The following is a 16,197-nucleotide window of genomic DNA, read 5'->3' on the forward strand; positions in this document are numbered from 1 at the left end:
GGAGTTAGCTAACAACACAATAGCCTATGGTTGGATATAAAATAAGACAAATATCTGTTGGAGGTCGAAAACTCATGTCCAATGTGTAACTGTGTAATCGGAGTGTGTTGCAATTAACCCGTAACAAATCAAAGCCAGCAGCCTCGGATTCGGTTTCAAAGAGAGGGAGGAAAACGCGTGGCCACCGCCGAGAACTATTTATCCTTCTCTTATAAAGGCACAACGGGCTCACAGACTGCCTTTTCTGAAATACGGCATTCTGGATGTGGGGTTGTTTTTACTGAAATGTAGTAGGCTGTAGTCAGTATAGCCATTGCTAAATAACATTTAAATTGGAGTTATTATTTTAATGTGTGGTTATGTATTTTTTCAACCTTGAGATTATGGGTTATTCTCACTGATAAAACATTACGTTATCTGGTTTGCAATTTTATTTTTTTAAGTATCCAAATACTTGTTGCTGTAGATGCTTGTAGGCCTACATTGCTAGAGCTAGTAAAGTAAAACATATATTCGAATGAAACAATACAACAAATGCTGCATTCACTATCAAAACGTTTTGACTGTAATATTGAAATACTGGCTGTTCAAATGTAATGTATTGAACCATTAGTGTAAGAAAAAAGATTTAGGACTACTCATATTCTAGAAGTAGCCCTATTATATCAGTGTCTGAAGAAATGCCTCCAATTGCAATGGAAAAATTTAATCACACGAATATTATATTCGGCATTTCAATAGTCACTTCAACTTGATGTTAGTGTTTTTATTATATTCAAGTAACCACATTAGTTGCACTATAACCCGAAAGTTGATTGTAAAAGAAAAAGTTGTTTTTGCTACTTTGAGTATAACAATGAATTAAAACAATAGTTGTTACCTACAAGAACAAATACAGTAATAACAAAACTTAAGTGTTTTCTAAGTCAAGTATTGAGCATATTCTCAGTGATATTCTCACATTGGGCCCCATGCCCTGCTGTGTATGTGTCTGTGTTATCTCACGAGGAGGTGACCACTCTCTGAACTCCAGCGAAATTCCCTTGTATGAGCAGAGCACACAGGGGCAGCAGGCCCAGTAGCTACACACTGCAGTGGAGGGACCACACATTAGCATGCTGATGACGTGAGCCGGGGCGCAGCACCTCTGTGGGGCTGAGATTCCTGCTGGGGCTCCACAGCTGTTCAACGGCCTGGGCTGGATGACAGCTCCATAAAAAGCCTGCCTGGGGTCTGGTCTGGAGAAGCAGACATGCTATGTGCTCGTCCCTCAGCCTGAGTCTAAACTACTCTGAACTGTAGGACACCTCTCTGGCCAAGCCGAGCATTAGTACAGCAGCTATAAGTCACTGTGTTAGGCCCACCAGATGCACACAGGAGGTCGTCACCAGGTTAGGGCGCTGCAGATAGAACAACCTCAAACTGTGGCCAAACTAGGTTCAAATATCTAAGCCATCAGACAATGGGGGGGACATGTCTTGCCAGCCATAATGCCATAGATGTGTGTGTACCTGCTGGTTATACAACATCTCACTTCAGAGGTACTGCATGTTTAGCAATAGATAGCCCAGTGAGGTTCGCACATCCAGTTTACTACGGCTGCTGCTGGTGTTTTTATCTCCTGCTCCCCACATACCACGCTCAGTCAGACTAATTGGACGTGTCAGGCCCTCTGATAGGCTATACCATGTGTTATGCCATTAGCTACCCACTAGTGAGAGGAGCACTGGAAAACAGTCAAATTCTGCCATAATACATAAACAGGTCATATGAGAGGCTAGGACACTTGATGAAGGGTTAAACAAACACACCAGCTCACCATCCATCTTGGTATACTGTTTTCTTCATCTGTTTTAGCTTTAGGTTCATATTTTCCTCAGATTGTTTGTCAGTAGGATAACTTGCAACAATAGCAACACACAGTACTGACAGACTCCAGCAGTGCATGGTGTGTACACAGATCATCATCTGACAGTCATAGGTTGATCAGTCCTGGGTTTTGAGTTATAAAGAAGACAAAATGGTTCAGACTCGATGAACTCAAAGTATGGTTTATTTAGTACACAAAATATCCTGTGAATTCTGATGGCATTACATGTGGGGCATTAAACATTGCCTCTGCACAAAGAGACTAACAGGGAAAACTCCAACCTATCCTTCCTTTGTGACTGGCAGACAGGCCTGCCAGTGTGGATGAAACTTCTGTATAAGAACACTTCAAACGTAAATGGAGTTCGGTGTTATCAATAGCAACCCTAAAAATCATAACGACAAACCAAACTCTGCTTAAGGCATTAAACATATTTTCACACTTCATATTGGTACAGTGAAGGTAGCATCATTCCCTTCCATGAAACACAGCCTTTTATTTCTGCTGGCTTTGCTTCTGTTACGGAGATGAACAGAGAAGCAGGCAGTTACTCGTTATGGTTGAGCTCCTGCTTGGGGGAATCTGCCTCGGCTTCACTCGTACTCTCTCTACTTTCTCTAGCTGTATTTTTGGGGCCTGTATTTGGTCTGGGCCTCCGGTTGCTTGGACCTGGCCTCCTGCCTCCCCTCTGGCTCTTGGCCAGCTCAGCCTGCAGATCGTGGCCGTTCAGGGAGAGCCCCTCCAGGGCGGCCAGGGCCTGGTCTGCAGCCTGTGGGTCCAAGTAGTCCAGGAAGGCCCGATGCTGAGCACCCTGCCAGGTGAGACGGATGGGGGCTGCCTCCCTCTCCCGGAGAGCAGTCTTCAGCTCGCTGACACGCAGCCCGGCAGGGATGCCCCCCAGGTACACTGTGGTCACGGTCAGGGGGGGCCTGCGCTCACGGGGCTCGCCATCTTCCTCTGCCCTCTTGCCTGACCCCATCCCTGTCCCCCTCTCTTCCCCTCCCCCTGCCCCCCTCCCGGCCTCCTCCTCTGCCTCTCCCCCTGCTTCCATCTCTGCCTTCACCTCTGCCCCCCTCACGGAAGCCCCCATTGCGGAATCCCCTGACCCTCCTACCCCCTTCTCTGCCTCCCTCCTGGCCTCCCTCCCCATCACCATCCCTACCCCCCTCTCTGTCCCCCTCCCGCCTCACTCTTGGTGGGCGTCGTCTGGGTTTCTGCTCAGTCTCCTCTCTGGACTCCCCATTGGGGTCCCTCTCAGAGTCCTCTTGGGTGTTCCGTCTAGGCCTGCGCCTGGGCTCACGTCGGGGTCTATCACCCTCTGACCTGGGCTCCCTGTCCCTCCGGGGCTCCCTCCTGGCCCTCTCCCTGGGCTCCGGGGGAGGGTGGGTCCCCAGGGTCACGTCCTTCCCTTGCTCCTCCTCCAAGGCCCGGAGCTTCTTCAGCACAGGGATCTTCTCCAGCATCTCAGCGTTCAGCTGCAGGTACACAACAGGACAGGCTCAGGACCACTAAGGTCATATCACAGCAGGGCTGCTCAAGGTCAGCAAAGGCACTGGGTTAAGGGAAGCCCAGCTCTGGGTCATGCCAAGAAGAATGGGGTTTAGTAAAGTCATGGGTTATAAACGGCATCAAGAAAGCTGCTGTTTGGTGCCTGCTCATGCAGTTGTAGGTGAACATGCAAATGTTCAGTGCATGCTAGATTGCCGATGAACTACACCAACACCCATGCATGACTAGACTACTCAACAAACCTCAAAGGGCACAACAACCAACACAACAGTACTCCATAACAACACATCCATGCTTACAGTACTATACAGTCCATGAATGCAGAGGAAACAGACTGACGGGGTCTTCAGGAGCACTGATAACCTCTCTGACCGTATCATCTTTATTGTGGGGGGATATTCCACTTCCCTGGAAAGCTATATAAAGACAGCTCTCTGATTTCCCAGGGCAGAGCGTGTCTGCTAAGGCTTTGATGGCGGCTGCTCCTGTACAGGATATAATGGGCTATTGTTTTTACTTTGGCCCCGGTGCCCTCTCTTTAACTGGGCCCAGCACAGCCAGGCTGGCCCGGTAGAGAGGCCTTTGATGATCAGACATGGCCTTCCTGTCTACGAGGGTCAGCGTGGGTCCTCAGGACGGGCATGGCCGTCTTAAGGGACCCCAGAGGTAGTGTGTGCGCGTGTGTGTAATGGTTATACTTCTACGGCTAGGTGAGCAAACAAAGCTCAAGCAACACGGTTTGAGGTGCAGCCAAAAGTCACTGGAAAACTACAGAAGATGGGCGCAACTTTGGGCTCATTTTGAAAGCGGTTTTCTAGCTCAAATCATTGAGGTTTCAGCCATTCAGCAACACAGAGCAACTAATAGCAGTCGTATTAGTAAAAGCAGCAGTTGTAGCTTGCAGCAACAGTAGTTAGAACAACTGCATAAGCAATGGAATGAATCATATTGAGCAACAGTAAAACGGGTGAGATTTAGTGTTGTACCTTAGTCCAGATGATGCCCTGTGGCTTGGGGCGTTGGCAGTCTGTCTTGATGACTCTGGTCGGGGTGAGGATGTAGTCCACAGTGAGGTCATGGCTCTCAATCAGATCCTCTGGGATGTCCAGCACCTGCATAAATTCACAGACATCAAGCACAGAAACATATAGCAAAATCATAGGAATATGGAGCATGAAGCAACACTTATCCAGTTTAAGACCAAACACTGTGTGTGACTTCATGTTGTGGGATAACCAACAAGCTAACCTGGCAGTCATGGACGATGGTAACCACCACAGTAGATTCCGTCACAGCCCCCATGCAGAGCATCATGGCATACTCCATGTCCGCAAAGCCCTCTCCTTTACCTATCCGGTAACCTGAGGAGAAAAGAGAGATGAGATTAATCCTAACAGTATGCGTGTTGGTGCTGAGCTGGAACTTTCCTGGACCAGGGTAGGTGACCACAGCCCATAGAGGTATTTTCTCTGGCTCTCACCTTTCTCAGACACGGCCACAGAGCCAACCACCAGAAGATCCACCTGAACCTTGGCATCCAGACCCACAGGGACACTGAACTCCTTCACTCCCTGCAGAGAAGAAAGAAAGAAAGAAAGAAAGAAAGAAAGAAAGAAAGAAAGAAAGAAAGAAAGAACAGGTGCTCCAGATCACAAGAAACATTGGATTCAAAAACTTTTACATTTGAAACCCCACACACCAACTAGTCTGGGAACAAAGCATTTGGTCTTCTATGGTGGATTCACCAAGTTGTATAGTGAGAGGGACAGCATGTTCATGGGGATAATGAATGGGATGTGGTGAATGAAGGAGGTAAAATGAGATGGCTCAGTTGGTAGAGCATGGCGCATGCAACGCCAGGGTTGTGGGTTCGTTTCCCACGGGGGGCCAGTATGAAAAATGTATGCACTCACTAACTGTAAGTCGCTCTGGATAAGAGCGTTTGCTAAATGACTAAAATGTCAAATGTAATGTGCACAGGGGCTGGATGGAGAGGGATGGATAGTGCTGTGTAGGGGTGGGTGTTGGGTGAGAAGTAGTGCTGAGCGATTACTGCTTTTTGTAGGTTATTTTTTTCAACATTAAATGCACTATGCATTATGTGGGTTGAATGCTGTAACACAGACTAAAACAACTAATAAAAGTCCCATGATGGTAGTGACTGCCCATGACTGCTTATCACTTATTAACCAGCAGTTTATCACATTACTTTAATAAAAATATTTCAGTTGTGTATATTACATTTGATGACTATTATTTCATTCCAAGTCATCATCCCATCTCTATGGAGCTGCTGCCTACGCTGTCTGACAAAATCACTATTTCAGTAGTTCTTCCAAGTAAATAAACCATACTTTATGACTGTTGAATAATACCTCACGAAGCAACTGCTCTCTATGTATTCCCTCTTGATCACGCATTCTTCTATCTCTTACGTAGCAGGCGTAAAAGAAACAGACCGGACAAGTAGCAGCACAATGGATTATGGTCATTGAATTTAATGATCAAGTTTTCTGCACTAAACTATTTAGGACATTGGTCTGTTGGAAACTACAACTCCCTACTACATCGCACAGTTAGGGCATGATCTGGTTTATCTCTAGAGAAACTGCCACGCAATGTGAGTCTTGAGCTCACATAAAAAAAAACGTACAAAATGGAATTCAAATAATTGAACCGAAGTCAATTAGTTGTTTAAAAAACAAAAAAAGAACCGACATTTAATTGAATCGCTCAGCACTAGTGAGAAGGGACTGACTCACCTGGGAGGTGGAGCACACTCTCAGTTCTTCTTTACTTGCTCCCTCAGGCGGGACAATCTTATTGAAGAGTCCTGTGCGAAGGCGAGGGGTCGGCACCAGCAGGGTTTTCCTCGCCTAGAAGCAAGAGGCCAGAGTTTAGTAAGCTAAGAGAATATAACCATAGACAGATGAGCTAAGGGCGTCTAATACAAATAACCTAATTCCAGCACTCTATGGTTATGATCTGGTGATGGAGACTCAACACTACTGAACCAATGACCCAGGCTCATGGTGGCCTGTGACCCAGGGATACCTGCAGCACGGCCAGCCTCGCCCCCTCCAGCGGCTTGTCAGGGTCCACCTTCACCTCGTCAGTTTCATTGAATACCTGCAGCTCCGACACCTTGGCGCAGGCTGTGTGGGCACCCTGGGGGCAGAGAGGGGGAGAGGGGGTAAGGAGAGAGGATGTGAGGGCTCACTTACATCCAGGGTGATGTAGCGTGCCTGCTGCTGGGGTCGGTCCGGGTTCACTTTGACTGTCTGGCTGGACTTGAACTCCTGCAGGGCTGAGAGACGGTCACAGGCCGGGACCGCACCCTGACCGCACAGACAACCACACACAGCAAGACAAGCACGCACCCCCCCCACACACACACACAAAGGGTTCAAAAGCATATGTACACCACTGTTAGCCTACTGGTAAAAAATTGGTTTTCCTAAAATAGAGTTTTTACAACAGGATCAAAGACAAAAGTACTATGATAGCTACTAGCTTACAATATGATATAGAAAATAAGGTAGCTAGGCTAGCTATAGCCTGAAGACCCGATGTTGAATTGCATAGAATTGTACTTCGGCAGAAATGAGCGTTTGGATCAGGAAAGTTTACTCTCACGACCTCTACATGCCAGAATGCTGAAAAAAATTATACTGGTTGTCTGTTTGGTTGGTTCTTTTGCAGGTAGGAATGTGAGACAAAACATCTACTGAGTAGCGTTATCAACCCGACCTTCCGTATGCTAGTCATCTGTATATCGTTTGTATTTCCTGTTTCTATTTTCAATACTGATGCAATTTGCACGTGACAAACACTTGCACAATATGGCCGAGCCTAACCGAACGACAAACACTTTCAGCTAATTGTGAGGAAACGTGCATTGGTTGACTGAAGGTATGGCAAATAAATCTGGCAGCACAACCAATTGGCAAACGTACTGCAAATTGAGAAATTATGTGACTAAACTGAATAAAAGAAGAAACTATACTATGAAACAAAGATAAATGATAAAAAGAATGATAGCAAAAAGCTTTGGAGCACCTTAAATGACATTCTGGGAAAAATGGCAAACTCAGCTCCATCATTCATTGAATCAGAAGGCTCATTCATCACAAAACCCACTGATATTGCCAACTACTTTAATGATTTTCCATTGGCAAAATTAGCAAACTTAGGCATGACATGCCAGTAACAAACACTGACACTACACATCCAAGTATAACTGACCAAATTATGAAAGACAAGCATTGTAATTTTGAATTCCGTAAAGTGAGTGTGGAAGTGGTGAAAAAATTATTGTTGTCTATCAACAATGACAAGCCACTGGGGTCTGACAACTTGGATGGAAAATTACTGAGGATAATAGCGGACAATATTGCCACATCTTCAATCTAAGCCTATTAGAAAGTGTGTACCCTCAGGCCTGGAGGGAAGCAAAAGTCATTCATCTACCCAAGAATAGTAAAGCCCCCTTTACTGGCTCAAATAGCCAACCAATCAGCCTGTTACCAACCCTTACTAAACTTTTGGAAAAAATTGTGTTTGACCGGATACAATGCTATTTTACAGTAAACTAATTGACAACAGATTTTTAGCACGCTTATAGGGAATGACATTCAATAAGCACAGCACTTACACAAATGACTGATGATTGGCTGAGAGAAATTGATGATAAAAAGATTATGGTGGCTGTTTTGTTAGACTTCAGTGCGGCTTTTGACATTATCGAGCATAGTTTGCTGCTGGAAAAATGTATGTGTTATGGCTTTCCTCCCCCTGCTATATTGTGGATAAAGAGTTACCTGTCTAACAGATCACAGACGGTGTTCTTTAATGGAAGCCTCTCCAACATAATCCAGGTAGAATCAGGAATTCCCCAGGGCAGCTGTCTAGGCCCCTTACTTTTTTCAATCTTTACTAACGACATGCCACTAGCTTTGAGTAAAGCCAGTGTGTCTATGTACGCGGATGACTCAACAATATACACGTCAGCTACTACAGCGACTGAAATGACTGCAACACTTAACAAAGAGCTGCAGTTAGTTTCAGAATGGGTGGCAAGGAATACGTTAGTCCTAAATGTTTTTTTAATGTTTATTTTTTATTTATTTAACCTTTATTTAACTAGGCAAGTCAGTTAAGAACAAATTATTATTTACAATGATGGCCTACACCAGCCAAACCCGGACGATGCTGGGCCAATTGTGTGCCGCCCTATGGGACTCCCAATCACGGCCGGTTGTGATACAGCCTGGAATCGAACCAGGGGGTCTGTAGTGACGCCTCAAGCACTGAGATGCAGTGCCTTAGACCGCTGGGCCACTCGGGAGCATGTTTCAAAAACTAAAAGCATTATATTTGGGACAAATGATTCACTAAACCCTAAACCTCAACCAAATATTGTAATGAATAATGTGGAAATTGAGCAAGTTGAGGTGACTAAACTGCTTGGAGTAACTCTGGATTGTAAACTGTCATGGTCAAAACATGTTGATACAACAGTTGCTAAGATGGGGAGAAGTTTGTCCATAATAAAGGGCTGCTCTACCTTCTTAACAACACTATCAAAAAGGCAGGTCCTACAGGCCCTAGTTTTGTCACACCTGGACTACTGTTCAGTCGTGTGGTCAGGTGCCACAAAGAGGGACTTGGGAAAATTACAATTGACTCAGAACAGGGCAGCACGGCTGGCCCTTAAATGTAGACGGAGAGTTAACATTAACAACATGCATGTCAATCTCTCATGGCTCAAAGTGGAGGAGAGATTGACTTCATCACTACTTGTTTTTGTAAAAAGTGTTGACAAGCTGAACGCACCGAGCTGTCTGTTTAAACTACTAGCACACAGCGTGGGACACCCATGCATACCCCAAAAGACATGCCACCAGAGGTCTCTTCACAATCCCCAAGTCCAGAACAGACTATGGGAGGCGCACAGTCCTACATAGAGCCATGACTACATGGAACTCTATCCCACATCAGGTAACTGATGCAAGCTGCAGAATCTGATTAAAAAAAACAGATTAAAATACACCTTATGAAACAGCGGGTACTGTGAAGAGACACACAGGTACAGATACGCATACACGCGCTAGCACACACACCTACATTGTAATATTGTTGTATGGTGGTATTATACATGTTGTATTATATATATATATATATATATATATATATATATATAGTGGTGTAATAATGTTTCATGATGTACTGTTTTATATTTTGTTTTATGTGTGATGCAAGTACCTTAATGTGTTTGGACCCCCGGAAAGGCAGCAGCTAATGGGGATCCCTAACAAATACAAATACATGTGGTAACATTCGGCTATTGTTTACATATTGTGCATTAAGTGCAATGTGTCAACAGATTGAAAATACAAGTAACAGAACCTACTGGCGACTGTTGATACCCTAGCTCCACCTCCTACAGCCAAAAGGACCAACAGCGTGTACAACCGGTAAAGTGTAAATATGATTTTATTCAACTTGACTTGTAGAGACTACAGAGTTTTTTTTACAGCTTCTTCTTTCAAACTGATGTCATGGTGTAACCATGGTAACAGTCTGATGTTTAGGTAAGGCTAGCTAGCTACATTTATTAGTGCAGACCAGTGGCTGTGGAGAGTGCACAATGAACGTTTGACAAGACTTTTCAAAATGGCTATATGGGACCAGCACATGCAAAATACAAATTTAAACTACACAGACAAACAAGAGGGTGCAAACTTATTAAGAGGGCTAGGTTTAGGAATAGTTCAATCAAAATGCAGTACACTGAACCTCCAGAAATGCCCTACCTTAAAATTGGGGATTCTGTTGTGCACAGGCCTTGGAAAGTTTGCAAGATTCTTAGCTTCAATGTAATCCCAAACTTTCTCTCGGATGTCCCATTTCGTGGCCCCTAAACAGAAAACAATTAACATGCTTGATGAAATGGCAGTTTTGAAGAAGGGGTAATGTAAATAGCAACTTCATTACGGCAACTGCTAGGCTACCATCCATTGGCATGCGTTAGCATTAGTGACTTTACGCCAAACACGCAGCAATCATTTACCGGGATTAATCGTAATAACGGCCTCCATTGTCCTCTCGTCGAAGATGCAGACAATTCTCACAAATCACTGACGATTAGTCAAACTATAACAAAGTAACCACAGTTTGATTTGCGCACGTGGGAGTTCTGTAACATTGTAGCAACAGCTGCTTGTCAGGGTTGTTTTTTTCTGTATGGTAGCTCGGTGAGACCAAACCTTACACCGTCAAAAGCAAACGTGGGGTGCATTCATTAAGCCAATTCTGTTACAAAACGTTTCTTAAACGAAAGCAACCACTACCAACGGGGGGGGGACATACCTGAATTTGTCCAATAGAAACGCTCGTTTTAGAACTTTTGCAACTCTTTGGACAAACGATTGCAGCTGTCGATTCTCCGTTGACAAATCGCACACTGCACACAGTGCCTGGGACATTTATTTAGCCAATCAGATAGGTGTAGTTCAATATTTTATTACTAAGCAGAAGGACAATCGTCAAATCAGTCACACACTTAATTATTTTATGGATCTATGGCTTTAATGGACTTAATGGACATGTGATAAAAACAGGCTACATGATAACAGTAATGTTACATAACAATTGATATATATAAAAAATAAAAAATAGAAGAGTAAACCATTACAGAAAATCTGGAATATTAAAATGGTCAGAATAAGATAACAAATAAGGAAAAGGCAAAAATGCAGTGTAACAGCATTATGCAAAGAAATACTAATATAACCTAATAGCAGACTGTTTGGCATCACTGGAGTGGAGGGCAACAACATGGACAGTCCTAGAACAGCATTTGACATAGTCAGTGGGGTAAAGTATTTAAGTAAAAATACTTGAAAGTACTACTTAAGTCGTTTTTTGGGGTATGTATACTTTACTTTACTATTTATATTTTTGACAACTTTTACTTTTACTTCACTACATTCCTAAAGAAAATAATGTACTTTTTACTCCATACATTTTCCCTGACACCCAAAAGTACTCTTTACATTTTAATGCTTAGCAGGACATGAAAATGGTCCAATTCACGCACTTATCAAGAGAACACCCTGGTCATCCCTACTGCCTCTGATCTGGTGGACTCACTGAACACAGATGCTTCATTTGTATGATGTCTGAGTGTTGGAGTGTGCCCCTGGCTATCCGTCTGTTTTGCTTAATATAAGGAATTTGAAATTATTTATACTTTTACTTTTACTTTTGATACTTAAGTATATTTTAGCAATTACATTTACTTTTGATACTTAGGTATATTTAAAACCACATACTTTTAGACTTAAACTCAAGTAGTATTTTACTGGGTGACTTTCACTTTTACTTGAGTCATTTTCTATGAAGGTATCTTTACTTTTACTCAAGTATGACAATTGAGTACTTTTTGCACTACTGGACACAGTGAACATTCATTTCTACAGGTCATTGTGTGTGTCTTTGTGTCCAGCAGTCTGCAGTATTTTGGGGAAGTCTTCTGTCCAGAACTGGGCTCTCTTCTTCTCTGAGACACTGCCCAGCCCAAGGTTGGCCTGGATCAGTAGACACTCTTCTTCTGTGGTGAATGTCGGCCAATCAAACATATTCTCTCCATTAGGGTTACTACAGGAACAGAGGGAGAGACAGAGGAGACAGACAACAACAACCCATTGGCATCATATGAGTGGGTGCACTTATAACTACTTACTTTTACATATGTACACTACTACTATGACCGAATGCAATTGGTTATTGATCTCCTATTATGGACTATATTGAGTATCCACTATAAGTAGATGTATAAAGCATACTTGGTATACAGTAGTAAATATGTTTGCATACAGTAGGGAGTCTTAAACTGTCCTTTGTCTAATATGAACTGAGAAACTATGTTCTGTAACTTATTTAGAAATCAATGTATTCAGAGAAAACTCGGAACTTCTGGCGGAATGAAAACTTGATTACATCATGACAGAAATCTGGTTCTTGTTACATGTCATATCTGTGTTGAAGCTTCTCCAACTAAATACACCCAGAGAGAGAGAGCGACAGAGAGAAAGAGAGAGAGAGAGTATGAGAAAAAATAGGGGGAGAGAGACAGAGAGAAAGAGAGTGAGAAGAGATAAAGAAAGAAAGAGAGCGAGAAAGAGAAAGAGAACAAGGAAGGGATCTCTCACCCTGTTCTGGCAAAGTTAGTCCAGTATTTCATCATGGTCCTGCTAAGCTGTCGTTCCTCCTCTGTCGTGTTATCTATGAGTGGAAAACGTTTTTAGTTTCCATCGTTTCCAAGAAAAGCTGCAGAGATACAGGACAGGCTCAGCAGAATGATCTTGTCCAAAATATAATCTCTCTCAGTCTTTTGTCACTTAACAGTATTAACATCTGATTATGTTTATTTCACAGTAACTTATGACTCCTGTTATTGTTATCGACAGTTCCTCCAGAATTTGATATGAAAACAAGGTTTTCAAATATATTTAGCCTACAATTACTCCAGAATAATAAACATTTTCTACCTAACATCACTATGTCATCCGTCCAAAAGGGGGCGCCAAACACAAAGCCAACCTCATCAAAGTGGTCTGCTTTAACAAAGACTGGCCTGCTAGTATTGAACATGGAGGGGCGCTGCTGGAACTCATAGTAGTATAAAGCAACCAGAATCTTGCATAGACAGAGAGAGAGATACATTACACTCATATCTGTGAATACCAACACAACATGTCTGTCATCAACTACAACATGTCTCAATCATTTAGATATTAGTTAAAGTATGTCTTAAAATAATTTCTTCATAATAATTATTAAATCATGTATTCCAGGAGGTTTCTAAAGAAAAATCAGGCATCTGATTGGTATAGTTCCCAGTGGATTCCTCACCTCTACACCCCCTGGCTCCCTGGATCCCTGGGATCACAATCAGTAGATCTCCCATAAGCTCCAAGAAGGCATCTCTGATCCCAACAGGGTCCTTCATGTCACCAAAGTACTCCTCTACGATGATCCCCAGGGCAGAGTCTGGCAGACGCTACCAGGGAGATACAAGGTTTAAAAGACAGCTCATGGACCAGACTGCTAGATAATTATATTATAAAGCTGCCACCAGGGTTGGGGAGTAACTGATTACATGGAATCTGATTACAAAAAAACTGTAACAAGTGGATTTTTATTATAATATACTGTGTATATATATATATATACAGTACCAGTCAAAAGTTTGGACACACCTACTCATTCAAAGGTTTTTCTTTATTTTTACTATTTTCTACGTTGTAGAATAATAGTGAATACATCAAAACTATGAAATAACACATATGGAATCATGTAGTAACCAAAAAAGTGTTAAACTAATCAAAATATATTTTATATTTGAGATTCTTCAAAGTAGCCACCCTTTGCCTTGATGACGGCTTTGCACACTCTTGGCATTCTCTCAACCAGCTTCATGAGGAATGCTTTTCCAACAGTCTTGAAGGAGTTCCCACATGTGCTGAGCACTTGTTGGCTGCTTTTCCTTCACTCTACAGTCCAACTCATCCCAAACCATCTCAATTGGGTTGAGGTCGGGTGATTGTGGAGGCCAGGTCATCTGATGCAGCACTCCATCACTCTCCTTGGTCAAATAGCCCTTCCACAGCCTGGAGGTGTGTTTTGGGTCATTGTTCTGTTGAAAAACAAATGATAGTCCCACTAAGCACAAACCAGATGGGATGGTGTATCGCTGCAGAATGCTGTGGTAGCCATACTGGTTAAGTGTGCCTTGAATTCTAAATAAATCACAGACAGTGTCACCAGCAAAGCACCACCACACCATCACACCTCCTCCACCATGCTTCATGGTGGGAACCACACATGCGGAGATCATCCGTTCACCTACTCTGCGTCACACAAAGACATGGCGGTTGGAACCAAAAAATCTCACATTTGGACTCATCAGACCAAAGGACAGATTTCCACCGGTCTAATGTCCATTGCTCGTGCTTCTTGGCCCAAGCAAGTCTCTTCTTATTATTGGTGTCCTTTAGTAGTGGTATCTTTGCAGCAATTTGACAATGAAGGCCTGATTCATGCAGGCTCCTCTGAACAGTTGATGTTGAGATGTGTCTGTTACTTGAACTCTGTGAAGCATTTATTTGGGCTGCAATCTGAGGTGCAGTTAACTCTAATGAACCTATCCTCTGCAGCAGAGGTAACTCTGGGTCTTCCTTTCCTGTGGTGGTCCTCATGACCGTTTCATCATAGCGCTTGATGGTTTTTGCGACTGTACTTGAAGAAACTTTCAAAGTTCTTGAAACTTTCCGGATTGACTGACCTTCATGTCTTAAAGTAATGACGGACTGTCATTTCTCTTTGCTTATTTGAGCTGTTCTTGCCATAATATGGACTTGGTCTTTTACCAAATAGGGCTATCTTCTGTATACCACCCCTACCTTGTCACAACACAACTGATTGGCTCAAACGCATTAAGAGGGAAAGAAATTCCAGAAAGAAATTTTTAACAAGGCACACCTCTTAATTGAAATGCATTCCAGGTGACTACCTCATGAAACTGGTTGAGAGAATGCCAAGAGTGTGCAAAGCTGTCATCAAGGCAAAGGGTGGCTACTTGAAGAATCTCAAATATGTTTAACACTTTTTTGGTTACTACATGATTCCATATGTGTTATTTCATAGTTTTGATGTCTTCACGATTATTCTTTAATGTAGAAAATAGTAAAAATAAGGAAAAACCCCGGAATGATTAGGCGTGTCCAAACCTTTGACTGGTACTGTATATATATGTTTTTATATATTTTATACATTTATCTAAAATAACATCATCACTACTGCATACAGAGCACAGGAGGCTGCTGAGGGGAGGACAACTCATAATAATGGCTGGAACGGAGCAAATGGAATGGCATCAAACACATGGAAAACGTGTTTGATGTATTGGATACCATTCCACCATTCCGCTCCAGCCATTACCACAAGCCCATCCTCCCCAATTGAAGTGCCACCAACTTCCTGTGATACATAGTGATATTGTTGGGGAAAGTTACTAATAAGCTAATGAAAAGTAATTTCTCTGTCACACACACACACAAACATCCAAGATGATCGAATTCAGATGGACTAGAAACACACACACACACACACACACACATGCACACAGGCCGACGCACACACACTACAGGCTCTCCTAGGCTGAACATGTAATGATTGTACTAATAATGACTTGTATTAAATGAGTAACTATTGACTGTGACCTATGATAACCAACTAATTACCAGGCTTATGAGGCCTTAAGAACACATCCTTGTTTAAACTGTAATAACCAGGATAATACTAAAAATACTAACACTTAGTCACAAAAGCAACATATATGCTGAGACAGAAGAGCAAATTGGCTGAAATAGGCAGAAAGCAATATAAACGTGATGACAGATGATTAATATGCAATTCCCTGACACTGGTGGTTCTCAGAGAATGTATCTCTTCACATATATTTCCCAGAGCATACAGACTTGTTTTGTAGATAATCTAGAATACTCTATTTTTCCTTATCATGCAGCTGCAAGACTTGTCTTCGTCTTATTCGACAAATCCCATTCTTCAGCCTGCCTATTATCAGACAGCAAGATTGCTTTGTTTCTATGATACATTTTATGTACAAACGCCATTCATATTTTGCATACAACCTACCCACCGTTCTATATTAACCAATCAAGTAGCAGTCTTGTGTGACAATCAAAGGAGGAACTCTCTAGGACCTCCTCTTAAATCTACAGGTTTATAAT

General features: G+C 42.7%; 2 protein-coding genes across 5 annotated transcripts; both read right to left on the reverse strand.

The window, feature by feature from the left end:
• Positions 1–2,035: 2,035 nt before the first annotated feature.
• mthfsd (methenyltetrahydrofolate synthetase domain containing) lies at positions 2,036–10,643 on the reverse strand. Its single transcript, XM_041859729.2, is given in 9 exon segments — positions 2,036–2,829; positions 2,831–3,345; positions 4,366–4,491; positions 4,628–4,740; positions 4,860–4,950; positions 6,142–6,255; positions 6,434–6,547; positions 10,195–10,298; positions 10,452–10,643. Coding segments are annotated over 9 exon segments (1,617 nt in total). The 5' UTR covers positions 10,480–10,643; the 3' UTR covers positions 2,036–2,417.
• A 1,213-nt stretch (positions 10,644–11,856) lies between these two features.
• LOC123488235 (carboxylesterase 5A-like) lies at positions 11,857–13,389 on the reverse strand. 4 transcript variants are annotated; one of them, XR_006659972.1, is made up of 4 exons: positions 13,298–13,389; positions 12,934–13,048; positions 12,595–12,667; positions 11,953–12,040 (listed from the first exon to the last, which is right to left on the reverse strand). XR_006659972.1 is itself a non-coding variant. In XM_045219136.1 (3 exons), exons 1-3 carry the CDS (start codon positions 13,115–13,117, stop codon positions 11,857–11,859), a joined length of 441 nt encoding a protein of 146 aa, XP_045075071.1. In that variant the 5' UTR covers positions 13,118–13,291. The 4 variants fall into 4 exon arrangements, 1 of the variants encoding a protein (XP_045075071.1); XR_006659970.1 differs by having other exon boundaries at positions 12,934–13,081; XR_006659971.1 differs by having other exon boundaries at positions 12,595–12,712; positions 12,934–13,081.
• Positions 13,390–16,197: the final 2,808 nt, after the last annotated feature.

This window comes from Coregonus clupeaformis, unplaced genomic scaffold (genome assembly GCF_020615455.1).
Source record: "Coregonus clupeaformis isolate EN_2021a unplaced genomic scaffold, ASM2061545v1 scaf2083, whole genome shotgun sequence".
Classification (NCBI taxonomy): domain Eukaryota; kingdom Metazoa; phylum Chordata; class Actinopteri; order Salmoniformes; family Salmonidae; genus Coregonus; species Coregonus clupeaformis.

Coding starts and splice junctions, on each gene's coding strand:
- LOC123488235 (XM_045219136.1), bottom strand. CDS start 13,117: ATGAGTGTAATGTATCTCTCTCTCTGTCTATGCAAGATTCTGGTTGCT. Junction 12,668..12,933: donor GGATGACATAGTGATGTTAG/GTAGAAAATGTT, acceptor TTCCACTCATAG/ATAACACGACAGAGGAGGAA. Junction 12,041..12,594: donor ACTAACTTTGCCAGAACAGG/GTGAGAGATCCC, acceptor CTGTTCCTGTAG/TAACCCTAATGGAGAGAATA.